This window comes from Trichoderma atroviride, chromosome 3 (assembly GCF_020647795.1).
Source record: "Trichoderma atroviride chromosome 3, complete sequence".
Lineage (NCBI taxonomy): Eukaryota > Fungi > Ascomycota > Sordariomycetes > Hypocreales > Hypocreaceae > Trichoderma > Trichoderma atroviride.
In genome coordinates this window covers 2,859,395-2,885,810 of record NC_089402.1, presented here as the reverse complement: position 1 = coordinate 2,885,810, position 26,416 = coordinate 2,859,395, and the positions used below count along the sequence as shown (strand labels likewise).

General features: G+C 49.1%; 12 protein-coding genes across 13 annotated transcripts; 8 read left to right on the top strand and 4 right to left on the bottom strand.

The window, feature by feature from the left end:
• Positions 1–275: 275 nt before the first annotated feature.
• TrAtP1_006192 (uncharacterized protein) lies at positions 276–2,001 on the top strand (the record flags this gene model as incomplete). The annotated part of the gene is made up of 2 exons (XM_066113018.1): positions 276–1,016; positions 1,276–2,001. 2 exons carry the CDS (start codon positions 276–278, stop codon positions 1,999–2,001), a joined length of 1,467 nt encoding a protein of 488 aa, XP_065969104.1.
• Positions 2,002–3,038: 1,037 nt separating this feature from the next.
• Positions 3,039–4,792, top strand: TrAtP1_006191 (uncharacterized protein; the record flags this gene model as incomplete). Its single annotated transcript, XM_066113017.1, has 3 exons — positions 3,039–3,064; positions 3,131–4,601; positions 4,700–4,792. 3 exons carry the CDS (start codon positions 3,039–3,041, stop codon positions 4,790–4,792), a joined length of 1,590 nt encoding a protein of 529 aa, XP_065969103.1.
• A 106-nt stretch (positions 4,793–4,898) lies between these two features.
• On the bottom strand, positions 4,899–5,285 carry TrAtP1_006190 (uncharacterized protein; the record flags this gene model as incomplete). The annotated part of the gene is made up of 1 exon (XM_066113016.1): positions 4,899–5,285. The coding sequence occupies one exon, from the start codon at positions 5,283–5,285 to the stop codon at positions 4,899–4,901; it is 387 nt and encodes a 128-aa protein (XP_065969102.1).
• A 658-nt stretch (positions 5,286–5,943) lies between these two features.
• On the bottom strand, positions 5,944–7,914 carry TrAtP1_006189 (uncharacterized protein; the record flags this gene model as incomplete). Its single annotated transcript, XM_014082825.2, has 1 exon — positions 5,944–7,914. The coding sequence occupies one exon, from the start codon at positions 7,912–7,914 to the stop codon at positions 5,944–5,946; it is 1,971 nt and encodes a 656-aa protein (XP_013938300.1).
• A 919-nt stretch (positions 7,915–8,833) lies between these two features.
• TrAtP1_006188 (uncharacterized protein) lies at positions 8,834–11,275 on the top strand. Of its 2 annotated transcripts, XM_014082824.2 has the most exons (6): positions 8,834–9,340; positions 9,398–10,236; positions 10,302–10,412; positions 10,485–10,651; positions 10,723–11,049; positions 11,152–11,275. In XM_014082824.2, exons 1-5 carry the CDS (start codon positions 9,133–9,135, stop codon positions 10,895–10,897), a joined length of 1,500 nt encoding a protein of 499 aa, XP_013938299.1. In that variant the 5' UTR covers positions 8,834–9,132; the 3' UTR covers positions 10,898–11,049; positions 11,152–11,275. The 2 variants fall into 2 exon arrangements, with proteins under 2 accessions (XP_013938299.1, XP_065969101.1); XM_066113015.1 differs by having other exon boundaries at positions 10,485–11,049.
• On the top strand, positions 11,273–13,306 carry TrAtP1_006187 (uncharacterized protein). Its single transcript, XM_014082823.2, has 6 exons — positions 11,273–11,769; positions 11,844–11,863; positions 11,931–12,013; positions 12,086–12,353; positions 12,432–12,894; positions 12,956–13,306. The coding sequence occupies exons 1-6, from the start codon at positions 11,662–11,664 to the stop codon at positions 13,064–13,066; spliced, it is 1,053 nt and encodes a 350-aa protein (XP_013938298.1). The 5' UTR covers positions 11,273–11,661; the 3' UTR covers positions 13,067–13,306.
• Positions 13,307–14,278: 972 nt separating this feature from the next.
• On the bottom strand, positions 14,279–15,217 carry TrAtP1_006186 (uncharacterized protein; the record flags this gene model as incomplete). Its single annotated transcript, XM_014082822.2, has 2 exons — positions 14,279–14,640; positions 14,767–15,217. 2 exons carry the CDS (start codon positions 15,215–15,217, stop codon positions 14,279–14,281), a joined length of 813 nt encoding a protein of 270 aa, XP_013938297.2.
• Positions 15,218–16,350: 1,133 nt separating this feature from the next.
• TrAtP1_006185 (uncharacterized protein) lies at positions 16,351–17,184 on the top strand (the record flags this gene model as incomplete). Its single annotated transcript, XM_014082821.2, has 1 exon — positions 16,351–17,184. One exon carries the CDS (start codon positions 16,351–16,353, stop codon positions 17,182–17,184), a length of 834 nt encoding a protein of 277 aa, XP_013938296.2.
• A 344-nt stretch (positions 17,185–17,528) lies between these two features.
• Positions 17,529–19,183, top strand: TrAtP1_006184 (uncharacterized protein). The gene is made up of 2 exons (XM_014082820.2): positions 17,529–18,451; positions 18,510–19,183. The coding sequence occupies exons 1-2, from the start codon at positions 17,709–17,711 to the stop codon at positions 18,916–18,918; spliced, it is 1,152 nt and encodes a 383-aa protein (XP_013938295.1). The 5' UTR covers positions 17,529–17,708; the 3' UTR covers positions 18,919–19,183.
• Positions 19,184–19,797: 614 nt separating this feature from the next.
• On the top strand, positions 19,798–20,106 carry TrAtP1_006183 (uncharacterized protein; the record flags this gene model as incomplete). Its single annotated transcript, XM_066113014.1, has 1 exon — positions 19,798–20,106. One exon carries the CDS (start codon positions 19,798–19,800, stop codon positions 20,104–20,106), a length of 309 nt encoding a protein of 102 aa, XP_065969100.1.
• Positions 20,107–20,151: 45 nt separating this feature from the next.
• Positions 20,152–24,608, top strand: TrAtP1_006182 (uncharacterized protein). Its single transcript, XM_014082819.2, has 5 exons — positions 20,152–20,657; positions 20,753–21,145; positions 21,251–21,382; positions 21,429–21,654; positions 21,712–24,608. Exons 1-5 carry the CDS (start codon positions 20,352–20,354, stop codon positions 24,375–24,377), a joined length of 3,723 nt encoding a protein of 1,240 aa, XP_013938294.2. The 5' UTR covers positions 20,152–20,351; the 3' UTR covers positions 24,378–24,608.
• Positions 24,609–26,076, bottom strand: TrAtP1_006181 (uncharacterized protein). Its single transcript, XM_014082818.2, has 3 exons — positions 25,736–26,076; positions 25,415–25,678; positions 24,609–25,356 (listed from the first exon to the last, which is right to left on the bottom strand). The coding sequence occupies exons 1-3, from the start codon at positions 25,937–25,939 to the stop codon at positions 25,156–25,158; spliced, it is 669 nt and encodes a 222-aa protein (XP_013938293.1). The 5' UTR covers positions 25,940–26,076; the 3' UTR covers positions 24,609–25,155.
• Positions 26,077–26,416: the final 340 nt, after the last annotated feature.

The following is a 26,416-nucleotide window of genomic DNA, read 5'->3' as shown; positions in this document are numbered from 1 at the left end:
CAAATGTATCGCAAATAGGATGATTACCAACAGCTTTCAAGTCTAAAGGTTGCCCTGCCGAGCGCGTCTGGATGGGTTAACGGCATATGGGCCTTCGTTCATTGCATACGAATTGGCCGTAGTAATCCTACCTGTCCGCGCCACCGAAGAAGTCGCGATATCGAATCAGCTATTTTCTATATACTGCAAAGCCACATACTTTCTTTGAACCAGGAGCCAAAAAGGGCAAAACATCGTATCCTGCGTATCGCAGCCGTTCTCCGCAAGCTACGAAGATGGCCGAGTCCGGTGGAATCATGAGCTCAGATGCTCCTGTTGACCAAGCCCAACTATCAGCAACAGAAAAGCACGAGGAAGAAATTCAGGTTGCCCAGCCGGAGACGTTCAAGCACTCATGGCGAGTGTGGTGTGTCTTCCTTGTTCTATGTCTGCTATCCTTCATTTCTGCCATCGATGCCACCATCGTCACCACTTCCCTACCAACCATCACGCGCGACATTGGCGGTAGTAAAGAGTACGTTTGGATCGTCAATTCATTTCTCTTTACGTCGACGGTGCCGCAGCCACTCTTTGGACAAATCTCCGACATATTTGGCCGGAAGAATCCCATGATCTTTGCCATCGCTCTATTTGCCATAGGCAGTGGGCTCGCCGGTGGTGCCCAGAGTCCTGGGATGCTTATCGCTGCTCGAACCATCCAGGGTCTCGGCTCAGGAGGGCTTTATGTGCTCTCCGACATCATTGTTTGCGACATGGTCCCTCCCAGGCATCGCGGCCCTTACCTGAGTGCCATCCTTTCCACTGCAGCCATTGGAACGACTATTGGGCCTATCATTGGTGGTGCGCTGGCATTGAAGAATTGGAGATGGATATTTTGGTTGAACCTCCCAGCATCGGGACTTGGTTTTCTCGCCATTGTCCTCATTCTCAACGTCAAATATAAGCGCAGCCCAACCTGGCGCCATGCTCTCGCTCGAGTTGACTTCCTCGGCAACGCCATCTTCGTCCCGTCCATGGTAAGCATATTCTTTGGGCTGATTATGGGCGGCACGCGTGGCTATCCGTGGAAATCTTGGAGGATAATCTTGCCACTTGTCCTTGGAGTCCTTGGCTGGATCACATTCCATATACATCAAGCCTCGTCAATTTGTCGAGAACCAAGCATGCCGCCTCGGCTATTCAAGCACCGAACATCGTCTGGGGGGGTTCATCATCATCTTTCTAGGAGCAGTTATCCTCCAAGCCGTCAACTATTTCTTACCCGTCTATTTCCAGGGAGTGAAGGGAGTAACGCCTTTGATGTCAGGTGTTTATTTCTTGGCTTTTGCTCTCGCCATCATGCCGTTTGGTGGAATGGCCGGAGTCTTCATGTCCAAGACTGGTCTATATATACCTCTGCATTGGTTAGGATTCGCACTCAGTGCCATCGGCATTGGCTTGTTCTCGACATTGGATGAAAATTCCTCTCGAGCGGCGTGTATTGGCTATCAAGTAATTGCTTCGGGTGGTACTGGCATCATCTTCACAGCCACATTGCCTTCTACACTGGCGGCGCTTCCCGAGTCAGATGTGGCCGTTGCGACCGGTACCTATTCCTTTGTGCGGTCATTTGGGCTTGTTTGGGGTGCTACCATGGCTTCTATCGCTTTCAATGGAGAAATCAACTCTCACATCGATTCTGTCAGCGACCAAACAATACGCAATTTGCTTATAGATGGTGGTGCATACGCGTATGCTGCGGTACAACATGGTGGCATATCCGACTTACCAGAGCCTAGCCGAGATCAGGTAATTAATATTTATGTAAGGGCTCTCAGGGTAGTCTGGTGGATTGTCACATCTATTTCTGTATTGGGATTTTTATGCACCTTTATTGAGAAACATGTTGAACTTCGCAAAAGCCATTCCACAGAATATGGGCTCGCGGACAAGGAATCTACCACGAATAGTCTGGAAAAAGGCGGGGAGCAAGTGGTATCAACTGTATCTGAAAACACCTGAATAAACAGCAGGATGACAGATCGACATACTTTCAGCATTACTTCTCGAAATAGAGTCTCTTTTGATGACCGAATAATATAATTTCTGGTAATCTATAAGCTTGATATATATTTGTGTGTCTTATAACTATCTTATTGTTGCACCATTTTGGGAACGATCTCTAGGCTACCACGATATATGCCGCTTTATCTCTTTCGTTTGACTTTTACTTTTACACGATTCCGGGTACTCGCCGATAAGTCGTCAGAATTGAAAGACGTTGAGGGACTGTGGCTGTCGTGGGTCAGGCAACAATAGATGACAGGTTCTAAAGCCATTAATGCTAGTGAGAGACCTTTTAGTGCTGATAGGCTCAATGTGAATTCCTAGTTCTGGCAGTTGTTTGGACAATGGGCGGGCACATGTAGTTGCAGAGCATTAGAGCCTTGGAAACAGGCTTTTTACAGTGAGTTATTTAGTATTTGCCCCTAAGCGCTCTAAATCCTGCGAAATACATAGTTGGCGAATTCCTTAGTTGCAGATCTAGTGCAAGGCGTATATTCCTAGCAAGCCAGATATAACAACGATATCATCTAGTAACGAATTTAGCATCGCGAGTTTGTCATAAAAGGTAATGATGAACAGCAATTATTAAAGAGAAGGAGGAATTGTTCTTGATACTGGTTACCTATCCACTTACACAAGTAATCAACGCACTGCCGAATCTCTTCGAGAATAATATTTAACCTTCATTCGAAGATTAATACCAAAACACTAAATAGCGTCACGTCACTGGCGCATACCAAAACGAGTAATCGTTTCGATTGGCATGTACCCCGCAATATGTGCCGCTTGATCCGCGTAAGAGCTTCGCCGCGAACTATTTACGCGTGTAGACAAGAAGGATTCGAACATAGCCACTCCTATTTAAGGTATCGGATTCTGTCAATCATTCAGCCACTTCCTATTTGTCTTGAAATAAAGGGGTCGTTGATCGAATATTTGATGTTAACAAATCCAAATCCAAGGTTTATGATAATTGCGGATAACCAACAAACATGTCGGGCAATGATGATTACAATGGGTGTGTATAAGTGGACTGAGGATCAAAGTATAACTATATCACGAGATAATTCTAATTCTCCATTAGGTATCTGCAACCCAGAGGTAGAAGAGGAAGAGCCTATCGGGGCCAATATGACGATGATGGAAATGGGAATTTATCGCCATCGAGCTCTCACTCCCAGAACGGTAGACCTAGAGGGCTGGTGAGCGGCCTTGTCAGAGGCGTGGCGGCGGGTATAGGTCTGGCCTCTGAGAGCTACCATAATCACAAAGAGAAGAAGAAAGCCCAAGAAGCTGCTGCCACAGCTGGAGAAAGCTCAAGGTCGGCCGAGAATGATGGAGAGCAGCCGCAGCGCCACGGCTCTCACCAAAGCGAGGAGTATGACTCTTCAGATAGCGATGAACATGATGGACCCATAAAGGTTGACCCTGAGACATCTCGAGATTTGGAAGAGGCAGCGTGGAACCTTGATGCTGCTCAATCACAGCTGGAGCCACCGCCCGACTATGCTACCGTCATGGAACAAGACATTGACGCCAATACGATGGCTGAAGGCTTTGTACGGGATCATATGCTGCCACCAGGCCACTATCAGAAACTACCAATGCCTGTGATCCTTCCGCAACGGCGGCCAGGAGACCGCGCTCGTGGATTCATACATGCTTATGCACCGCTACTACAGAGCGTGGGCATTGACCAGACGACATTCATGGACTTTATGAAAGAGCTCAATCTGGCAACTGCCCCATCGCCATGGATCAACGCCATCAATCTTGCAGCTGTTGCCGTACAGCACGTTCCCGAACCCATCACAATTGCCGTTTCCATCGCCGCACAGGTAACCACCCAAGTGAGCCTCCAAGCACACAGCCGCTCCAAGACGAACGCCTTTCTGAACAAAGTGAACGCCGAATTCTTCCGTCCGCTTGGACTGATAGCCATCATCTTGACCTGGAAGCCGAGCAAGCCTGGCGAGGTCGTCACGCAGGTCACCTTTGACGCAACCATTGATCAAGCTGCACAGAATGTTTCAGGGTCAGGGTCAGGAGGAAGCAGCGGAATCCGTAACAAAATGCAAGCTTCGCACGGAACCACAAACTTTGAGTGGCCCGAGTCGGCACCGTTGGTGTTTCCAACTCTGGACAAGCTCTCTGCCACTCCTGAAGGACGACAGGCTGTGGAAGATGCTGAAAAGAAGCAACCCAACGGCATGAAGCGCAGCATGCTGTTTGCGATGGACTACATGGATAAAAGAGCTCAGGCTCAATGGGCCAACGATCATCCAGAGAGCCAGCTTGCTCAGTTGGGCGTCAAGCCCGAGTTTCACTCGCGCTACGCGGATCCCAACCATCCGGCTAGCAGTGGCAGCCTCTTCGCTTTGCTGACGGGCGGCGCCATTGGCGGCGGCGTGAGCGATCGGAGACTAGGCAAACGTGCTAGAAGAGACGCTCGACGCGAACGGAGAACAGACAGGAGAGAGGCAAGAGGGCCGACTATCTTGGGGACCGTTGGACCTGGGGCTCTGATTCGCGGTATCAAGAAGTTTATAAACGAGGTTCGTTCTGACGTGTTCGATCTATTGCTTTTTGGAATTAGATTATTTTTTAATTTCGTTCAAAACATTTATGAGAACATTTTGCTAATATCTTATAGGATGTTTTGTATCTCATGATCACCAACTTGCCGTCAGCTGAGGAGATGAGGGCGGCTGAACAATTCTTGCAGGCACACCCTCTACAGGGTTGAGTTATGGAAGAACAGAAATACATGGTATTAGCATTAAATTGTAGTCTCATCTTACAAGCTCTCAATGGAGCTTTCTTAATATCTTCTTCTCTTCTGATTCGCCATTTTACGCATTCGGCACAATGATTAAAGATGTTAAATCGTAAAGCAAAGAAGCGCCTAGCGAGGTTGAAATGATGTCGTTATCTCGGCTGTTGGCGAGATTGTTCAAAGCTATCTTACGATCAAGCGAAGACTCTCGTAGGGTCATAAGAGATAGCCGATATTGACTACCGCCAACATACGCATTTAAGCCAGGGATGGCGTAGCTATTTCCCAGATCGTATACTCCGTACTCCGCAGAGACCGGCGTACTCCGCAAATATGCCAATTCGAGCAGTGCAAAGGCCGCTAGCCATGGGAATTTCGCTTCTCTTGAGAGAAATGTTGTACAGGGATATGTCTCCATCTTGGAGCGCAGAGCAGCAAGCGGAGGCCGAGTTATTGGTAACATTTTGATATGTAGAATAGAGCAGCGTCTTGTATCAAATGTGAAAATAATAATGGTTTATTACTGTAAGTGTATAGATACATTATCACTAGGGCTTCGTTCTACAGTTCATCTGGAATATAATCCAAGTTATCTTTCTACCACTATAGAAGGCTAGAGCTTCGGCAAATAGCTAGATTGCGCAATCCCGTCCCGCTGATCAATCCCATTATGTAATTGTTTTAGATACGGTCATCTGATCCAATGCTTCTTGTACGGAGGTTAACTTGCCCACTTATGTGCCAGAGATGTTGGTGATAGCGATGCAGACGGACAGACATGCAGGCTGCTCCAGTAACGTAAGAAGGAAATACATTTACTAATGGCTTCTTCTTTAGAGATAGGTATACTTGCTCATTGCTTTCCCTTTGATTTGGTCCCTCTTACTATATTGGGGAAACCGAGCCTGTCAATGAGTGACAGCCAACATAGACTTCTGATTGAAACAAAGAAACTTGTGAATTTCATGATTGATCCAATGAAACTGTTATCGGAACATGTTCTACGTGTACTCGTCTATATTCATTTCAACTCATTGTAAGCCTACAACCCCTCTCTTGTTAAGGAATGAACCGGCACCTCATCGAAGCACCCAGCATCGTACACCATCTCAGCTCCAGCCTCACCATAAGCTGCACTCTCCACCACACATACAGTCGCCGCTCAGGTCCAGCACATCCCTGCTTGATCCAAGGCGCTGGCGAAGATAAGCAGCTCTTCTCCGCAGGAGGCCGCACATATCCTTGGCGGCGCTTGAGTACGCCAGCTGCATTCGTGCATGGGCGGACTTGCCGCTCTCGCCTGTTCCCATGACCCTCAACGCCTCTGCATAAACCTGTTCGCGCTCTTCGTGATCGAGATGGGCTGTGCGGACTCGCTTAGGTCGGGGCAGCTCTTGACACCGCCGCCTCACCGAATCCCTCAGAGCCAGCAGGTCAGCCGCATCGTCGGGGCGAATCCGACGGTCGCGGCACAGGTTGGAGAGCAGACCCATGGCCTCGCACGAGTCCGGCGAACTCGTCTCATCGCCCGAGCACGCACACAAGTCTCCGCCAGACCGCTCAAAGGTGGCACAGGCACTGCCGGCGACGCAGCCGATATCAATCGTCCCGCGCGTATCGCGGAGCACGACTGCTTCGAGCGCATCGCACAAGATGTCCATGCAGGCCGCGACACCCTCGTATCCAGCCACGGCGCCCACCGCAAAGTAGCAGTTGTCCGTAGAGCCCAGCCGGGTGTCTGCGCAGAGATCACCCACGTCGTGGCCGAGAGCTGCTGCGACGCACATCCACGGCGGGAGCTTCTCCTGCCAGTCCTCCTCGCTGCCAAGCTCGTAGTGCATGAAGACATCCCACTGAACTCCAAACGCCCAAGAGCGCAGCTCCAGGCCTCGCATCAGGCCCAGCGTCGAGATGCATCCGGCGTGCCAGTCCAGGATGGACGGTCCAAAGTGGACAAGCAGCTCGATGAAGGAAAAGGTGAAGCGCCCCAGGTTCGCATGGCGCGCAAGGTCGCCGGCAAAGTCCGTGAAGTCGCTGTCCCGGACAAGGCCGTGGTCCAGGGCCGTGAGATAGACGCCGAGCAGCAACAGCTCCAGGCCTTGCTCCAGCGTGTTGACGTGGTTGTTCAAGAAGAAATAGTGCAGCAGCACCGTCTCGACAGAGCCACGCGCGCCCTTGGCGATTTCCTTGCTGGCCTGGCCGCCTTCTTTAGCGATGTGACTGCGGCCCGGCCCGGCCAGCCACATTATATCCGCGAAGATTTCCGGCGTCGCTCCCGACCACATGGCGCGCTCATATGCAAAGTCGATTTTTTCCTTTGTGAGAGCTCGAGATGATTCCTTCTCTGGCTTTGGAGCGCCATTTGAAGTGCCATTTGCAGCTCCAGGCTGGCTCTTGGATGCTTTAATCCGTCTGGTGGCCGACCTCAGTTGTCTCGCCGTCTCAACGGGCTGGTTCTTCAACGATCTGCGCTTCTTGGCCGATGCTCTGAGCTGGCTTGCAGACGCCTCCTCGGGTTGGCCCGTCAACTTGGCAATGGCCACCTCGATCAGCACCGCCTGCGACTGGCCGCTCGATTCGTGCTTCCGATTGCCGCAGGAACACCAGTGTCTCATAGGCCCGGCGTCGTCTTCGATGGGCTGCTGGCGCTTATACGCACCAATGGCAGCAGCATCTGACCCTTCGGGCTCGCGCAACTGCTTCGCAGCATTGTCAAGCGCCCAGGATGCCCAACCGTTTTTCAAGGCGTACAGCGAGATGGTGTCGCACAGATCAGCCCTGCGGGACTTGTCTTCACACCTTCCGGGCCGCTCCACCCCTCCGTGATGCACGACTCGTCCACTTCCATCCAAGGACCGCAGTGCTACGGTGTCGTCACGGCACGCAAGCTCTTCGCGCAGCTTCCTCAAGAACTTGCTGGGGAGGGGCCTTTGAAGCCCGGAGGCACATCCAACACAGACCCCCACGCCCTCCCAGCAGACACTGATCTTGCATGACTGGCATACCGCGAGGTTGGCATCATCCAGTGTGACACCGCTCCAAGACTGGCCCTTGGGAGGCCAAAGAGCAACACGATTTCTTGACTTGGACATTCTTTTATATAATTAGACTTGAGTGAATATGATTTAAAAAAAAGTAATGTTTCTGCCTGCTCTGCGCATTAATGCGGGCAACTGCGGGCTACTTATATAACGCTTGAATAGTGGCATGACGGCGGGGAACCGTCTCTGCCGGCGGCTTCTCTCGATCACACCGCGGCAGACGGGTTATGGACATCGTTGTTTAGCAAGATGGATCAGTAGCACTTCCAAGTTCGCCATTGGCCAGCTAGCCTTGCGTTATCAGCAATGCAAACGCATGTTGGTTGACCCTCGTAACTCGTTCTCCATCCATGATTACTAGTTCTCCATACGGGAGGTCGGACAACATCTGCGGGGTCAAGTACGCCCAGAGGCTCGGAAGGACTCTGCTCACCGGACATCTACAGCTTGAAGATGGATTCATGAAGCCGAAATCAACAGGATTGCTCTGTGATAGCCTCGAGCTAGATCAGGTGAGAACCAAGGCATAGTAGTGTATCGTACAAGTAACATTTCTCGTGGTCAGTTGATGTGACGGCACATGTACCTGGTTCATATGGAACGACATGATTGGCCTCTGGCTAGATATTCATGTGTCCCGAAAACCCCAAAGAACCGAAATGTCATCACCGAAGGGTGGCTGTACAATTACGATATCTTTTCATGGCTTTTCGGAGCCATTGTGGAGGGCCTGGTCCTTCTGATTGGCTTCCAGCTGCATGCCTGTGAGTAAATATTGGCGCACCTTCTGCACGATTTTTCGTTTTGGTCATGCATGCATGTAACCATGCCTAGGCAGGGTAAGTTTCATGCATGGACGGGTCGCATTCAAGTAGAGAACACGTTTATAAACGATTTCCATAGATTAGCTACGTATTATCGCGGTTCGAGAGCTGAAGGCTGCATTAGCGCTGGCCAAGCCAAGGCTGTCATAAATAAAATCCCGCTTTGCTGAAAACCCCCGGCTCAGCATGGTTTCTGTGATATCACCAACTCTGTGCTTTCCTTTTTGCGACGGTGGCACGTGTGATAGACCTCTACAAAAAGCTTCTTCGATTCACCCAGGTGAACAAGATCTGCGCAACTACACGTCCGTATCGGGCAGTTTATACACCCTCAAACCCGCGATAATCAGGCCACTTTTTCGGTTTCTTGCCGTTGGCTACCCAACAGGCCGTCATTGTTGACACGCATAGAATTCGAGAGTTATACGGCAACGCCATCGTCGTGATGGAGGATATACTCCGTCTCTGGGTTGCCATCGCAGCTTTGGGCGCTTATATCAGCATCAAGACCATCTATCGCCTTTACTTCCACCCGCTGTCCCATATTCCCGGCCCAAAGCTGGCGGCATGCTCACATCTCTATGAATTCTACTACAATGTCATTCTTTCGGGCAAATATTTATTTGAAATGGAGAAGATGCACCAGAAATACGGTTAGGCGCGTTCTGCAGCTCTCTTCAAGTGACTCTACTAAAGGGCGGATGACATAGGACCCATAATTCGCATCAACCCTCGTGAGATTCACATTAGCGATCCCACCTTCTATGATGAAATCTATGCTTCAAGTAGCCGAAAGAGGGAGAAGGACCCCCAGTTCGTGCCTACGTATGCTTTGCCTGGCTCCATGGTGGCATGTGTGAGCCATGAGCTTCACCACCTCCGTCGAGGTATTTTGAAGGATTTTTTTTCGCGGCGTTCCGTCTTGGAGCTTTCAGAAATGATGAATGAGCGAGTCCAGGCCCTCATGAAACGCCTGGATGGATTTCGGATTGCCCAAGCTACAGTACCCATTGATGATGCTTTCTCGGCGCTAACATCCGATGTTATCACGTCCTACTGCTGTGGCAAGCACTGGGGATTCATAGAGGACCCTGATTTCCGCAACGATGTCCGCTTAGCCACTGCGGATGCGGCGAGCTTTACTCACGTTTCCCGATTTTTCCCCTGGCTAGTAACCCTATCGACTCATCTCTCGCCACGGACACTGTCTATCCTTATGCCGGGAAAAGCGGGACTATTTGAATTCCTCGAATCCTTCTTAGAGTATGCGCGGAAGGGCATTGCGACAGGGAAGAGGAAGTCGATGCTTGCCACCCTGGCGGATCCGAGCATCCCGCCGCAAGAAAGAACTTTCCATCGGCAGAGAGATGAAGCGTTTGGCATCATTGGTGCCGGAACGGAAACAACAGCGACTGTGCTAACTGTGGCTTTCTACCACCTCGCCCGGGATAATGCGGTGAGGGACAAGCTGCAGGCGGAGCTGAAACAGCTGATGCCTACGCCGGACAGCACACCGACCTGGATTGAGCTCGAGCGCCTACCTTATCTAGTATGTGAAAAGAATATCCCCCCCCCCTGGCCGGAAGAAATAGTTGCTTATAACTATACCACTAGGATGCTTTCATCAGCGAATCCCTGCGTATGGGCTCCCCAGTACTAGGCAGGTACACGCGCGTTGCGCCGACAGAGACTCTAACATACAAGAACTATGTTATTCCACCAGGAGTAAGCGATAAACGCCTAATAACCCTCCCCTCTCATCTCGGTATGCTTGATTTGTCTAATATTATGCCGAAGACTCCAATGAGCAGTGCCTCCTATTTCGTCCACAAGGACGAGACACTCTTCCCGGACCCCGACGCCTTCCGCCCCGAGAGATGGATTGAAGCGGCCGAGAGAGGTCAGAATCTCAAAAAGCATCTAGCGTCTTTCACCAAAGGAAGCAGAAACTGCATAGGAATCAAGTAATTATAACTTCACCCATGTGATGCCGAGTGATATAGCCTGCTCTGCCCTTTGCTGACCACAGCTCTAGTCTTGCTTACATGGAATTGTTTCTCACCGTTGCAGCTTTTGTACGCCGGTTTAATCTAGAGTTGGTTGATACAACGCCAGATGATGTTCGTGTTGTCCGAGAATTCTTGATAGGTTTTACGAACAAGGGCAGCATGAAGGTCAAAGGGAGGTTGACGCTTGTTGATGACGAATAGAGAGATAACACAACATGAGCCATACATACGCAGAACGTGCCCCTAACTCAATGTATGCTAGCCCTGTCCCCAGTACCCAGTACCCGTCACAGAGTAAAACGCAATCTGGTAAAAAGTCATCGCAAGCCACAAGCAGATGAGAGCCGTCTTAGGTAATTCACCATCCCAATTTCTCGGGTTACAGTCCACACTTGTGCATCTGTGACATGTGCCAACAGGACGCTGACAGTCTCTCATTGGTTACCAATCTGAAGGATTAGCCCCTTTAACAGCACTCCAGCGGTGTAAAATTGCTTGGTGCCATTGCCAGAGTGGAGTCTCTCGGCGGCGGGAGTCTGATGTAAAGCCGATCGACCCCTGCTCAGCGGATGCGCTATCCAAGCACCCAATTGCGGGTGAGCATCATCTTCCAGACACCACGCCGCCGTTGGCTCTCAGTTGGCGATGTGAACAGCCCCAATTCGCCACTGCCGGTGCGGACAATGCAATACCGCTGGAAGAACTAGACGCCAGGAGACTTTGCCGAGGGCAATGACTAGAGCCGATCCGTCTTTCTTTGAGCCTTAGGCCTCGAGAACAAGTAGCGGGCGCCATCTTTCGACTAGCCTCTCTCCCTAGTGGAGTTAAGTCTTCGATCCTGGCCTGGGTACTTTGCTAGCCGGCTTTCAGCTCGACTGGTTTAAAGGACCGTCCTTGCGGCGGCGTCCGTTGACCCTCATCGCAACGTCTGAATCAACCACACACCTCGAACCTCGCAAGAAAAGATGGGAGTGCCGCCCAACTCTCTACGTAGACATGGCGAGCGCAATGCTCTGCCGGATCTCAGGGACTTCCAGTTCACCTTTGACTTCCACGATGCCATTGAGCCGGATGTAGGTTGCCGCGCCGCCAGATCCCGCCACGCTGCCATATGCTCGAGCATTCATGTACTGACTCTCTGCCGCAGCAGTTCGCCATGAGAATGATGTAAGCGTCTTGTGAGACATTCAGTTGCGCTGCTGGACTCTGACTTACCCGCGTGTCCCGTGCGCAGAGACGACGATGAATCTCTATCAAGCAGCGTGCTGGACTATCCCGAAGAATTCGGCCGCACCTATCACGCTTACCATGCGGGCTGTAAGACACCTCGCCCTTATCCTGGCAGCTCGACTCCGGATCAAACTGACAACGGCTGTTTGTGATGCTCAGCATACGTTTATCCTAATGACCTCACGGAACAAGAGCGCCTGGCGCTTCAAGGGCCCATCATCAAGAGACTATTCGACGATAGGCTCTATTTTGCCCCGCTCTCGCCATCGGATCCTCCGCAATTCATTCTCGACATCGCTACCGGTGTGGGGGACTGGGCCGTCGAGATGGGCGACTTATTTCCTTCATCGCGGGTTGTTGGCACGGACCTGTCCCCGATCCAACCAGACATGGTACCTCCAAACGTTGAATTCTACGTTGAAGACTCGTAAGTGGCCCAACCAACCAACAGACGCGCCATGAAACTCGCCCCCCCTCCCCACTAACCCGATGCTCAATCTTGTAGATCGGAGCCGTGGAGTTACTCGGATAAGTTTGGCTATATACACACTCGGCTCACGGCCGGCTGCTGGAGCTCCTTCGAGGAGCAAGTTGCCCAGCAGGCCTTTGACGCGCTCGAACCTGGCGGCTGGTTCGAGGCACAGGAAACCGAAGCCTTTTTCTGCTGCGATGACGGCACCATGGACCCCGACGGCCCCATGTGTACATGGTTCCAGGAAATGAGAGATGCCTGCGAGAAACTGAATCGTCCTGCAACGTTGGGCTCCAGCCTAAAGGAAATGTTCGAGAGGGTAGGCTTCGTCGACGTGGAACAGCTTGTCTTTAGACTACCGCTCAACGCGTGGCCAAGGGATGAGCGGCTCAAGGACCTGGGCTGGATGTGGGGACAAAATTTCTCGCAGGGGTTGAACGGGTTTTCCACCCAACTCATGAATAGAGCGTATGGCCGTACTCAAGACGAAATTGAGGTTTGTAGACTCGGAATCCCCTCACTTCACCATTATTATGCTGACTTATTGCCCTACCTAGCTATCACTCGTCAGAGTCCGGGAAGAAATTCTCGACCCACGTGTACACGCTTATATGCCCATTTTCGTGGTGTTTGGAAGAAAGCCCTTTATTGGAGAGATGGTTGAGTGAAAGCTGCAACAAACACAAGCATACTCATGAAAAAAAGGAAAGAAAAAAAAAAGAAAGAACACGTGCTCGTATATATGTATATTTTGTTTCGTTGAGGATGCTGATTTTCCTGCTCCTCTGATTTAATAGCTTTTTATAATAGGTTCAGGGTTGAACCAGGTCTCGGCTGGATGGAAAAGGACGGTTAGGATAAATAGGTATATAGATAGGGTTTTTAATTGTTCATACGGAAAACCACTTACATCGTGAAGCGACTAATAGATTCCACAAGTACCAAGTGATAATCTTTTTCGTTAGGAAAAGGCTGCCATAGCTAACAACCAGGTATTTAGCCGCTGAATTGCTACGTGACCTTTTTGAGAAAGGCCGTCTTATTTCTTATGTAATGCGTTCTGGTCTCGTATCAAAGTCGCTTCATCCATAAATCTGCGTGATTCGGGCTACTTATCCTTTTCCTCCGGAATCTGTAGAAAACAAGAGAGAAAACGATTTACTACGTCTATCAATAGACGATTCCGGTTTGAGTTTTTGCTTAAGTGGTAGGCTTCAGTTGAAATAGTAGCAATTCATCAGGATGAGGCTCCGAACCAACTGTCCCTTGTAGTCAGCCGCCTTAATTTTACCTATACCAGCACTGTAATATTATGAACTTGCTTTCATCAGCCACACTTGAGGGCCCGCTCCCTTGATATTCCGGGAAGTGATATAGAGCTGCTGATACACGTGTCAGTCACCAAGATGAAAGAAATCTTCAGCAATTAGACTCACAATGTCCTAACGGGATCAAGCTATGTGACCGTGAATCATTATCCCATTTTAAAACGCCACTTGTACATAGCACTGGCGACCATACCCCCGAAAGCCCCTTTGCATCTCGGATAGCCAGTACCCAATCTGCAATGGGCCAACTATCGACTCTGGTGGAATGGAACTTCTTTTGTGCCTCCAGTTTCTCTTCATTCGATACCATGATATCCTCCTGCATCTGCACACTCCAAAAGCATCCTTGGCTTGAAGCTGAATTACGAGGCTATATCCAAACTCATAATCAAGCTCTATTAGAGGCACAGGAATCGTCTTTGATTCTCCTGGCTCAACTCCGAAAATGGTATGCTCGTTGATTTTTCTGTCGTCTGATTGGTATATTCCCACTGGGAGAGGCATTCTGAAGTAGATGATTTAAAAAATCCATCTTAGTAAAGACGAATCACCCTATTCACCGGGGATGAGAGCATCATTAGCCTCCATTTCATACACGGCTGGATCAGGCTCATAAGTAATGTGGCCAGAGTCAGGCATGCCGAAGAGATTGGGTAGCAATTTTTCATCCTTGGTAGAGTCTTCGTCGGATCCCTCGTCATTCATATCCAACGACACACCAATCTTACCAAGCTCAATGTGTGAGGGCCAATCACTGCCTCTGCAATACCAATCATGTAGCTGTTGAATTGTCCAGTGAAATGTTCGTGGTGAATCGAAATGACCGACTGCAAGAGACACAACAAGCTCGACCAAGGGTTGCTTGTTGGATATGAACAATTGCTTTATAACCGCCTTTAGAACCTTGAGACCGGCTTGACGTTACATCTTCATATTTAAATTTGGACAGAGGATGGAATAAACGCGAATTCGCTCCTTCAACGCCAAGAGATCTGTGCAAGGTCCAACGTTCCATAGAATTCCTCTTGTCATAAGCTTACCATTGATGATGAAGGAAGGATTCTCAATACTGGCAGATCTTCCGCGCAGTGCATTTATAGTGTACCCATCACTGCAGCGGGAATAAACAGAATCATTACCTGATGACAGCCAAAACACCTCATTTGGCCGAGGAGTGAAGATGTTCAAAGTCCTGTTAGTGACCAGGCTGAGGTCTCCATTTGCAAATGTCAATGCGATGAAGCATGCAGTGAAGCTTATATCAGGATGCTCCTCAATAAGCTTGGCCACGCCGAGGTGGTAGGTATAGCGTGATATATTGGCCAGAATGCTCAGCCTATCCAAAGTCATGAGATTGCGCTTCTTGTCTAATAACAAAAAAGCACCAATCATTCCCACCGTGTGGTGATCAGTTCGAGGCCGCTCAGTGAGGGAATATCTGTAGCTCGAATAATCCCTATCGCAATCTCCAGAGGTTCGGCTTTCCTGCATGGGATCGTTGTCTGCGTCATGTAATTCATGAATCGGCATACTGCTTGCTCACGCATCAGTCGTCGGCGATTCCAACGCCCACATCGACTGCATTAATATTAGCCACTGTTCCCAGATTGGTGACGGCTTCAATAATAGCGGTCGCTGTAATAATGGTCTGGAGACTTACGTTGATTAAGCGGGGTCAGATCATTTGTTGCTCCTGCCGATGAGATTGAGCCCTGATGCGAAGGCCCTTTATTCGGAGCTTGTTGTGCCATTGTGCCCAATATTCACAGGTATAAAGCCATGCTTCAGTCCGAAATGGAATAAGGACAATTGAAGCCGCGTCTTCATTCTGGAAGCCTTTTTATTGTTGAAGTCTTCCATGGGGTGTGTGCCTTGTAGCGGGGTCGCAACTACACCAATTTTCATATGCTATGATGTGCCAAGGCATCATCCAAAGTGCCATATAAGGGCCCATTGATTGACAATTAAGTGGCTGTTTAGAGCAGCTCTGCATGTTGCGTAGCAGCTACCCGATTCCCAAACAATCCTCTCCCAAATGAGCATCAGCTGCCTCTACAATGTTGGAAGGAACGACATTGGGACGTTTGCTTATTAGAGTTCCATTACCTAGGTAGGTCTGTAAACAGACTTACATACCTGTAGTTCGTACGTAACACGGGCAACGTAATGATTTCTATCTCCATGTTCAACATATTCATTCCCATCATTTTGTTCAACGTAGAAGCCCCTACGAGGGAGGTTGATGCATCGAGCTCCCCTTGAAGTCATCCAGTTCTATCAAAACTTCTTTAATCGAGCAAGCAAACATGCCTGTCACAGTGACAATCACTAATCACGCAGCTGAGAACTGGACAGCCCCCAAAGTGACGACAGACAGCGAGCTTCTGAAGGAAGCCCATCCAAAACAACATGAGACTATGAAACGTATTTAGCAAAGCTCTTTCAGTTCCAGTCTCTTCAGTGGATCCCACATCTCAGCGTCGCCCAACGGATTTGTTTATTCTGCTTACATCGCATATACCAAACACCATCACCTTACCATCAGGCCTGATGATGTCTGGTTCGCGATACTTTCGCAATTTGGATTCTATGTCAAGAGGAATTCAAAGGAGCTCCGTAGCTTGATGGTTGCAGACGAGGGGGCAAAGCCAGTAAATCACAGTTCCGTTGGGTTCAAAAGCGTGTCTGGAAGCGATCGGACCCTTATTCATGTGGTACACAATTCAGCCGTCCGCGCCGCCAAGGATCCAAAACTACTCGAATGGGCTATGCCATCGTTCTCGACCACGACCGATACTGACCGCGCTGTTGCTACAGTGCTGCTTATGGGAACGATGCAAAAATACTACAGATGTGATTTAGTAACAAATTGCGGACTGCCTTCTGTGACGCTTCTGGGAGAAATCGAGGACTGGCGAGAAATCCGTGACAGACTAGATTACCTGTGTCAGTTTGGTGACCAGCCGTCAGAGTTCGCCGATATGTTACGTCCAATATTGCGGCACATGATCCATTCGTTTACCCATCCGACCACTGAAGAGATCATCACTTTTTGGAAGGCTATTGCAACGGATTTCTCACTCGGTCTCATTGGTGAAAATACGAAAATAACTGGTTGGATCACAGCATTTTGCTTCTGGGACGAAGAGGGAAAAGTGGAACTTCGAAGGCCTTGGAACACTCTGCTAGATGGAGAGAATTACCCAGCAATTCCAGTGAACAGGATACCCGCAGGCTCAGCTTGTGTTCCAATGAAAGCAATAATACATGGCAATACGATCGAATGCACAATGATTGCAGGTTCTGTTGGAATCCAAGCCTCCTCTCTGGCGCAACAGGAAGTCCCAGAAGCAATACCCAGCAGATCCACAGAAGATGAAGTATCATCATCAAAGCCAGACACAGATGGTCTACAAGTCATCCAGCCAGTATCAGGGTGGTGGGTCTTCATGAAATAACATCTCTGAAAGGGTCGAGATGTCAGCAAAAGAGGCGACGGGAATATTGAATTTGGTCATGAGGGCTATCATTGCCTGGGTATTAACTAAGCTTTTAATCTCGGCACGGAAACAAATCGGCGCTCAGCATAATAGATATACCTTCCAATACAAGTATTGTCCAGTTCCAAGTTCACTTGCCTCTCCCGATGCATTCTGTTTATTCAGCATGAAAATACACTCCTCAAAAGTATGAATACCGTGCTACACATGCAACCGTAGGAAGTGGAAATTCCGGATTCCCGTCAAGCTCTCTTCGTGAGTTGGGTGTCTTTCATTTTTTGCATCACTCGGTTTGCTTCTTTAGGTGGTACAACCTCCGTGCGGTGGAGTAAGCACTAAGGTCTAGGCCAGGGGCTGAAGTTAGGTTGGAATATTCCATCAGCCGATTCCGACTTCAATATTTCACTTCACAACCAGATGAATCTGAAGTTGTGCTTTCGTCCGGCAAGATCCCAACAAAGTGCACTCTGTGACCACTTAAGATGGATGTGAACATCTATCCACAGCCTCTATATCTTCTACTCGGCGCCGTTGCCATCTTTGAAGCCTCTCTCTTCTATCTCCCGCCGCATTCCTTGTACCGCGCCGCAGCTATCGCTCTACTCGCGGCCGTAACCTACAGCTTCCAGCTCAGCCTCCTGGAATACGTCCCAAATCGTGCCTTTATATCTCTCACGCTGGGCGCAACTTGGACTACATTCTTGAACGCCTTTGAGATCCTTATCGTGTCAAATGTCGGCCCTCAAGACTCCGGCCTTCAATTAGGCGGCCCTGGAAAGCCCATCGGCCAGGCATTTCGGGCAGCCGCATTGCCATTCAACTGGCGGCGCATCGGAACCAAGTGGCAGATCAAGGTCTCAACCTCGACGGAAGACGGCTCCATATCTGGGCGTGTGCGTTTCCTTCTCAAGAGACTGGGCGTCCTTATGGCCTGCTATCTTTTTATAGACCTCTGCGCCGCTGGTCCTCCACCAGACCCAGACATGTTTACAAGAGAGAAGCAAACTATCTCGTATCTGCTCGCTGGCAATGGGGCAACCTCAGAAGACGTTGGTTTTCGAGTGATCACCACCATAGTCTTTCTAATCAACGCAGCCCTCGGCGTAATCGGAGTCTACAACCTTTTAGCAATTGTTGCTGTTCTTTGTGGCGACCAGCCACAGAGCTGGCCTCCCATCTGGCAGGGCTGGCCGAGTCAAGCGTATTCCGTAAGAAGATTCTGGGGGTATGTTCTTGCACTTTCTAAGATGTCATGTATTACTAGCAGCTAATCGAGTATCTAGTAATTACTATCACCAAGGTCTTCGCAAGGCGCTTACCGGACCTGCTGACTGGATTATTGATTCGGTTGTTCCTCGTGGGAGCTTAATCTCGCGATACTCGCGGCTTGCTCTCGCATTCTCGCTATCTGCAATGCTACACCACCAGTCTGAGGGATCTGAAACTGGACAATTGATCTTCTTCAGCAGTCAGGCACTTGGTATCATACTAGAAGATACAGCCCACAAGCTGTATAGCTTCAGCCCCATACAGCTCCCTCGACGCATCGAGCACGCCTTTGGGTACCTCTGGGTGCTGGTATGGTTGGTTTGCCTCGTGCCATACTGGTCTTATTCTACAATGCGCACAATGGACGACCCTGTGAGGGACCAAGCGACCTTTGGGGTTTTCAAGAAGATCTTATCCAAGTAGGAATATTACAATCATGATTACATGTAGCTGGGTCCCACCGATAGGATTTCTTCTTACAAGTAAAGAGAAAAAATGGTTTCAAAGGCAGCTCTCATAAGAAAGGCAAGAGAGCCATAATAATTAAGTCCCTTAGATATTGGATATTGATGTAGCAACTTGGATTACTTGCTATAGAATGAGCTATAGAAGTAATTGTGCATGTAAAAGCTATATTATAAAGCCGAACAAGCAGAATTCGTGATAAGGGAAGGACCTGATTTGCCTGTAAATTTCCTGTTCCAGTCTAGTCATTTGAAGCAGGTTGGCCCTTGGAAAGAGTCGGTTCCTTTACAATTGTTGCGATAATTGCGGTTACCAGCCTGATCCTTTGCCCTATTGGTCTGACATACAATGGATCGTCACAGGTGCTACTAATTATAGGTTTAGAAAAGGCTACCTAAATGTACACGTAGGGATGATATTTTTGAGGGGGCAGTAGATGCATATAGGATTTGTCCTCTATAAGCCTGCTGATGTCTGCATAGGTAGGCAAACGAAAAAGCGCCGCGACATACATACATATGTAGGCTGTCCCTCATTTGATGCTGTTGGTCAGACGCGCAGATTCTCAAACCTCGGGATCGAAGTGGATTGGTTACTACTGCCATATTCCCAGCGCTAACTGAGTTAACCTGGTCCGATCTGCTAAATTCTATTTCGATGCTTGGAGACTATTCGCCTGCTCTGTCTTACCGACACGTCAAGTACCGCCCAAACTCGACGCGGCAATGAATTCATTTTAGTTTTCCTGTGGAATTAGCTTCTTTGGCCACAAACCAAGCGGATCAAAGTGTGGCGGCGACCCAAAGCCTCGCTCCCGTGTCACGTCGACTGATTGAGATGGAGCCTTTATTCGCGTCTGATCGCACCACCCGCATTTTGAGCTTCAACGTTTTAAAACAGCACAACGCCCGTTTCATGTTTGAGGCGCCTTTGGGGCGAAAGCACTGGGAAGATGTGCTCCTCCATCATTGGATCACCCTGGGGAGAAGACCCAAGATAGCCGCCGCAATCCCGAAGGAAGCTGGTTTCAGATTGACGCTGTGCAAGCCCGGCTCAGCCTGGTCCAAAATACATAGTCTGGGCGCTTCCTGCAGCGATATGATTGCACACACACACACAGCAACAGCGCAGTACAAACAAAAATAAATTTGTTTTCTTCCCCGCGTGCTATAAGTACCGCCTCGCGTGCCATACCACCTTCATGATCGTCATTCACTATCAACTTAATAATTATTGTTAATTCTTAGAGGCTGCGCTTCTATGTTTACACTTATCGTCCGCATTTACAGTTATCCACTCTTCTATCGAAATACGTTTCTCTCTGTTGTGGTTCCACGAACTCTCGGACCGTCTGTTATCTAAATACATAGCCATCAGCTACTGAGCGAAAGATGCCTCTGTTTTTTCGCCATGCAAATCATCAAGCTGGAACGAGTTTGGAAAAAAAGCCAAAGGTGATACAATCATCAAATTGTCCCCTTTATGTTACACGCAAGTTGACTTTGCTTCCAATTCAGTCATCTGCAAGGATGAAACTCGAGGCTTTTTTGCGGCTGAAGCCCGTGTCTGCCATTAGCCAAGCTCAAAGGGGCACTGACGAGGGCTATGCAACAGACGGATCATCGGTGTCTGTTGAATCTAGAAAGGGGTCGTATACGGGCTCACACTCTGTTACTTCTCGGCTCTCTGGAAAAGAGGTGAGTTTTACAGTAATTCTTTTGCTTGAGGGCGAGCAATCTGTCATCTTGTCCTAATCCTGGATGTTACTGTTGCGCTGACACCAACGGACCAGAAATACGACCAAGAGCCGAGGCAGACACCAATAGTTGTAAGCTGTGATGGCAGCAGCTGTGATGGCAGCAACTGTGATGCCGCAAGTACCGATAGTCCTAACTCTGAAGCAAGCGGTTCAGATATATCGGACTCTGCCTACCACAAAGCTTGGTCTTTACTAAGTGAAGATAAAAGGAAGCAATTGACAGAAGAAGAGGAGATTAGAAAACTCTTTGACCAACTGAAACAGACTGATCAAAAGCATCAAGACCAATGTCTTCTTCGGAAAGGACTGAAGGTCATGACTCCGTATCTAGAGCGACTTCGCATCACCATCGACTTTATCAGCCCTTTCGCCAGCGTGGAACCGGCTGCTGGGACCGCGCTTGGGGTCATCAAAGGCGTCAATTCTGTGAGTCAAGGTTTCTTTCTGATGGTTGTTGTTTGGACTTGACTATTCCTTGTTATTTCCAAACTTGTTCGTTGAACATGTCGCTGATACTTGGTGGACTTGTAGATCGCCATTGCCATCTGCGGCGCTGCCGATGATATCACAGGCCACATTGAATCATTTTTTGAACGTGTCCCAGCCATCGAGCGGTGCAATGAGGTTGTCACCGGACACAGTGGAATGGTCGAAATACACAATGTCAGTTACCATGGGACTTGTAGGTACTTCCGCTGATTTCTCGCAGGCTTTGGTCAATGTGTACAAAGACCTCTTGGAATTTTATTTCGAAAGCATTGTCATGTTTAAGAAATCTGGATTCGCTATAAAGATGGCTATGAACCTCTTGAAACCAGAAATCCCTGGAATAATCTCTTCGTTCAATGCCCACGCAGATGTTTTGTCCAAGCTACTCGACTCCGAGACATTTGCCAGTGTTCAGGAAATTAAGAATGAGCAAGTAGACACTTTGAGTAAGTAATTGACTCCTCAACAGGTGCTGTGATCTCCTAGGCTGAGAATATTGGCAGTTCGTGATACCCTTGACATCAATAGAGTAAATGAAATCGCGTATCATAATGAACTCAAGCGACGCTCCGACGAAGCGTGCAGCTGGATTACGTTCAACGAGCATTTCTCTTACTGGAAATTGAATTCGCGTGATTCGAACCTCTTGGCCTTGTTCGGAGACATGGGTTGCGGGAAAACAACAACTACTGCCTACGTCGTGGACAATTTGTCACAGGGAAATCTTGTCTGTGCCTATTATTGCAAGGACGATCAAGAAACCACAAAGCTTGGGAACATCTACCGCAGCCTCCTATGGCAGCTGCTCAAACGGAAGCCCGACCTGAAGTACCGCTTCTTGGACTGGTATCGGAAGCCGGATACAAAAAGCCAGGTCAATCCAACGCAGTGCGACGATAAATTGCGCGACTTCTTAAAGGACGCTCTTTCTTCATCAAAGCAGTGGATCTTCATTGCTTTAGACGGCCTGGACGAATGCGAGATTTATTCCCAGAAGCAGCTACTTTCCCTCTTTCATGACCTCTTCGAACACAACGCTCGACTGAAAGTTTTTATTTCTTCCAGGTACGACGATGACATTGAAAGTGCTTTGCCGCCAGGCGCTAGTCGAATCGAGCTAGGCTCGTCGAAGGAAAGAGACCGTGTTATTGCAAGCTACCTTGCTAGAGAGATCAATATCCCCGAGAGTATTCACGAAAAAGCTGTGGACGAGCTTTCCGAAAAAGCCAACGGCTGTGCGATTTGGCTACGAATATCGCTAGAGTACATTCGAAAATCTCGCATACAAAGCCAGAAAGGCTTAGAGAACGCGTTGAGTCGCCTTCCTTCGTCCAAGGGCCTGGCCGAACTGTATTGGACACTGTTCGACAAGATTTGCTCGGACTTGCCCGAGAATGGGGATATCCTACAGCGAGCTCTGGAGACGCTCGCCGTTGCCCGGCGACCTTTGACGGCCGACGAGCTTGCTTTCGCGGTCTTTATTGACATAGAAGACGACAATCGTACAACTTTGCGTGAACTGGAACAGAATGCCCATTCTATGAACCTGCTTGATCTCATCCGGCCATTCGTCAGCACCATAAGCGTGGAAAACAGAAATCATCTTCAACTGCGTCTTGTTCATCAGTCTCTCAAAGAGCTCATATTGCATGATCCGCCATCAAGCTGGAATTTGGTTCGGGAAACAAAATGGCAAAACCAAGCTGTTCAACGCAGGGGGCCGGAGCTAAATGGATCTCTGCTCAGACGTTGTATAAGATATCTCCTACTTGACGAGTGTCAGGAAATCAACCTTTCCTCAAGCTTCAGAGATGGGCCTGATTTCAATCTTCTCGGTATTGGACGCGTATTAGACGATGACGATGACGACTTTCCAACTGAATCGCTCTGGTCAAAATCGCCCCAGGACTTTGATCCGTCTGATCTTGGGCTCGGGAGCTTTTTCACTTACGCTGCCTCGTACTGGACGGCCCATTTCTCCGATGCATCACAAGAACTGTGGCCAGATCCAACGGACTTGATAGATTTATGCAGCGCAGGCTCTCAGCGCCTTGAGAACTGGGTAGAACAGTGGAAACGGCCGAACTGCTCCTACACTGCAGAACTTGACTTCCCCGAAGCCATGCCACGCCTTGATCCTCTCGTCGTGGCGGCGGGGTTCGGTCCGGAAGCGTACATGGCTGGCTTGCTCAAGTGCAATCTCCAGACTCCAGCCTTCTTGCCCGACTCCATTTGGATCGTTCTCCGGCTCCTTCTTAACCAAAACAGTATCTCAGCGATCGAAAATCTTCTCAAGGACAAGAGCGTTAGGTCGACGCTGTGCTGTATTAGCTTCTTCTATCAAGTGTTAAACGGCTGGTCAGTGACTTACAGATTGTGTGGCAGCGCTGCAAAGGAATGGGAAGATATATTTGATTTCCTAGTCACTGAACTGCGTGACAGTCTCCTGGACGAGGGGAACGAAATTCTTTGTCGAGCAGCAAGCAATGGGTGCTTTGTGCTGGTCAAAAAACTCTTCGACGCAGCTGAGCGCGATCCAGATTTGAGAAGAGCAATCTTGGTGGAGAACCGTATAGACCTCGGAGAGGGCCGGAATCCCATAGTTCAACACCAGTCAATTGGTGAGGCCGCTTGGGAAGGCCATGCGAACATAGTTTCCTTTCTTTGTCAACAAGCCGGGATTGAGCCTCATCTGCGACACATAAACCAGCGGGGACGAACCGTGTTCCACCAGGCGGCGCGGATGGGCTGTCCGGAAATCTTTCAAAGTCTCATCCAACACTGGCCTGAAGGGGTCAACCTTGCGAATGATACAAATGATACCCCTCTTAGTGAACTCATCTCCATGAATCCTGTCAACACAATCAAGACAGTCAGGGTCCTTTTATCCATGGGCAAGGCTGATGCCACCGGCTTAAATGATGACGCTTATTTCTCGCCCCTGTGTGCAACTATTCGAAGCGGCAACTTCGCGCTGTGTAAGATACTCATTGAAGAAGGCTCAGCTGATATATCAGACGCAGTGGGTCTTGAGGAAGAGACTGGGAAACCTTTTCTTTCAAAGGACGTGAAAAATGAGGAGAAGCTTGACGAACAGGAACATATGCTGAAGGAGCTTTGTTCCTTATTTCCTCTTGCTGTGTCAACAGATTATTTGTTCAGAATGTAAACAGCGAAATGGTTGGGCAGATGATGCTACTAGGGGAGTCTCAAAAACGACCAATTCCCCGTGCTTGAGACCCCCCCTAGTATTATTATGAATGGTGATGCCTTGTCGTACTATACTCCTTCCAGCTCATGTTCAGCTTGCCTACCACTTTAACTCAGAAAAGATACATAGTCAATTTATCAACCAGCATCTCTTGACGTGCTGGTCATGTCACTGGGTTCCTAAATAGTTCATATTCTTCACATTCTTTTCATGCTCGTGAAAGCTGTATGATAACCTATATATTGTCTCATAGATGTAGATCATCATCGGTAAACACACTCCATGATAGGACACCGCTATAATTACACTGGGCAATGCCAGTCGGGGTCTAGAGCACCAGATACAGCAAGCTGTAAGAGGCACCTTGAGAGTTAGCATGAGACAAATACCAGCCAAACAAGCATTCACAGTGTAATCGCATGTATTAACACTGGACTGGGCCTTTCCGTGGATAGGTAAAGAATGGCGGTAGCTCCCGTCAACTTGTCTGAAACGACAGAATCACACGATGAGAAATTCTCAAGTATCGCCAACCGGTAATTGTCTCATAGCCCAATCGCGTGTTCTCTATCTGTGATGTCTTGCCAGGCTGCTGGCGCCGCAAGAAGCGCACAGAGTTACTCTGGTGTTTCAACTGCTCAGCTGCTGGATTCTGCTTTGGGAACCTGAAGAGGAATTGGAGAATCGTCGTCATCGTGGCGCTATTCCAATCTGATTTGCGCCCATCTGTTTCCACTCATATTCCTTTATCAACAGCTTCCAAAGAGTTGGGGTTTTTCTTGATCACAAATCCGTAGTAGTCAAAGGAGCCCCCGTCTCCGAGCACCTGCATGTCCATGTCCCACAAATCATCTGGGTTTAACAGTGGCTTTATGAAGTGGGGTTGTCTGAAGGTGATGTATAGAAACATCCCATGATCCTGCAGGACTCGGTGGACCTTGAAGGGTTGTCAGAAAGACATGGCCTGCTATGTTCCGCTGGAGAGAGAAGCCTACCTCTTTCATATATTTACTCGTGTTCTCCTTGACTTCGCTGGGAGGGCTCCAGGGACTACCGTGTATCATGGCATCCAGTGTTCCCTTGTCGAAGGCAACATCGATGGACTTGTCGGGAATATCCATATTTCGTACGTCCATGTGTTTCCATTCTATCCCTTCTACCTTGCTGTGGCGTTCCGTCATAAGTTCAACAACGACAGGGGAGAAATCGATGCATAGCTGTCGTCTGTAGCCGCGAGACGCTAGTTCGGCGGGGATAACCTGCGCAGAGGACGTGTTAGCAGTTGAACAACTTGTTTGGGATTGGCGACGGCAGACACTGTCTCCAGACCCAAGATGCAGAATCAGCGGGCCATCTTCTGCCTTGAAGCTCTGCAGGCCAAAAAGATTATTGCGGAAAAAAGGCTCCAGGTCCGAGAAGGAGCGAAACCACTCGTGCGTCGGCGCCTCTCCGTCGGACTTGGAATAACGGCTATCCCAATATTCGGCACGGCCAAGGGCCTGATCTTCTTCAGCTGTCATCGAAAGGCGGAAGTGCAGGTTGACGTTGTGCGAGGACTTGAAACTGGCTTGGAGTTGAGAGCCGGCCGGTTTTGCACGGATATCGGTTTGTGATCCGTCCAGATGCTTCCACGTGACCTAGCCGCCGAGTAAGAGTGGTATCGAGAGGACGGGACTTGGAGTAGCTCGAGATTATAAAAATCCATAAACAACGAGAATCAAATTTTGATCAACACTCAAATATAGAACCTAAACACTCTGTTGAAATGGCTGTAATGGCCTCTGTAAGTTATCAGCGTTGATTTAACACCCGTGGAGGCCCACTCGTAGTCACAAGCTAGAACATCCCGCCAACGTTGAGAACAAGCCACAGCTCCACGAGGGGTAAACGACCGCATTGTTACTGACAAGAGTGTGAAGAGGGGTTGTATTGCAACAACTAGAAAAGAGAGACTACTATCAACGAGGCAGGGAAATCACGCCCTGGCCAAGAGCAAG

What these genes read in the sequence shown, in the direction of transcription:
- TrAtP1_006181 (XM_014082818.2), bottom strand. Translation starts at nt 25,939, where the DNA reads ATGACAGCTGAAGAAGATCAGGCCCTTGGCCGTGCCGAATATTGGGAT. An exon ending in ATCTTGGGTCTGGAGACAGT is followed by an intron (nt 25,679 to 25,735) that starts GTCTGCCGTCGC and finishes TCCTCTGCGCAG; the next exon opens with GTTATCCCCGCCGAACTAGC. An exon ending in CGAGTAAATATATGAAAGAG is followed by an intron (nt 25,357 to 25,414) that starts GTAGGCTTCTCT and finishes CAACCCTTCAAG; the next exon opens with GTCCACCGAGTCCTGCAGGA.
- TrAtP1_006188 (XM_014082824.2), top strand. Translation starts at nt 9,133, where the DNA reads ATGGAGGATATACTCCGTCTCTGGGTTGCCATCGCAGCTTTGGGCGCT. An exon ending in ACTATGTTATTCCACCAGGA is followed by an intron (nt 10,413 to 10,484) that starts GTAAGCGATAAA and finishes ATTATGCCGAAG; the next exon opens with ACTCCAATGAGCAGTGCCTC. An exon ending in AGAAACTGCATAGGAATCAA is followed by an intron (nt 10,652 to 10,722) that starts GTAATTATAACT and finishes CCACAGCTCTAG; the next exon opens with TCTTGCTTACATGGAATTGT.
- TrAtP1_006187 (XM_014082823.2), top strand. Translation starts at nt 11,662, where the DNA reads ATGGGAGTGCCGCCCAACTCTCTACGTAGACATGGCGAGCGCAATGCT. An exon ending in ACGATGCCATTGAGCCGGAT is followed by an intron (nt 11,770 to 11,843) that starts GTAGGTTGCCGC and finishes TCTCTGCCGCAG; the next exon opens with CAGTTCGCCATGAGAATGAT. An exon ending in TCACGCTTACCATGCGGGCT is followed by an intron (nt 12,014 to 12,085) that starts GTAAGACACCTC and finishes TGTGATGCTCAG; the next exon opens with CATACGTTTATCCTAATGAC.
- TrAtP1_006184 (XM_014082820.2), top strand. Translation starts at nt 17,709, where the DNA reads ATGGATGTGAACATCTATCCACAGCCTCTATATCTTCTACTCGGCGCC. An exon ending in TCCGTAAGAAGATTCTGGGG is followed by an intron (nt 18,452 to 18,509) that starts GTATGTTCTTGC and finishes TCGAGTATCTAG; the next exon opens with TAATTACTATCACCAAGGTC.
- TrAtP1_006182 (XM_014082819.2), top strand. Translation starts at nt 20,352, where the DNA reads ATGCCTCTGTTTTTTCGCCATGCAAATCATCAAGCTGGAACGAGTTTG. An exon ending in CTCGGCTCTCTGGAAAAGAG is followed by an intron (nt 20,658 to 20,752) that starts GTGAGTTTTACA and finishes CCAACGGACCAG; the next exon opens with AAATACGACCAAGAGCCGAG. An exon ending in GAATGGTCGAAATACACAAT is followed by an intron (nt 21,383 to 21,428) that starts GTCAGTTACCAT and finishes GATTTCTCGCAG; the next exon opens with GCTTTGGTCAATGTGTACAA.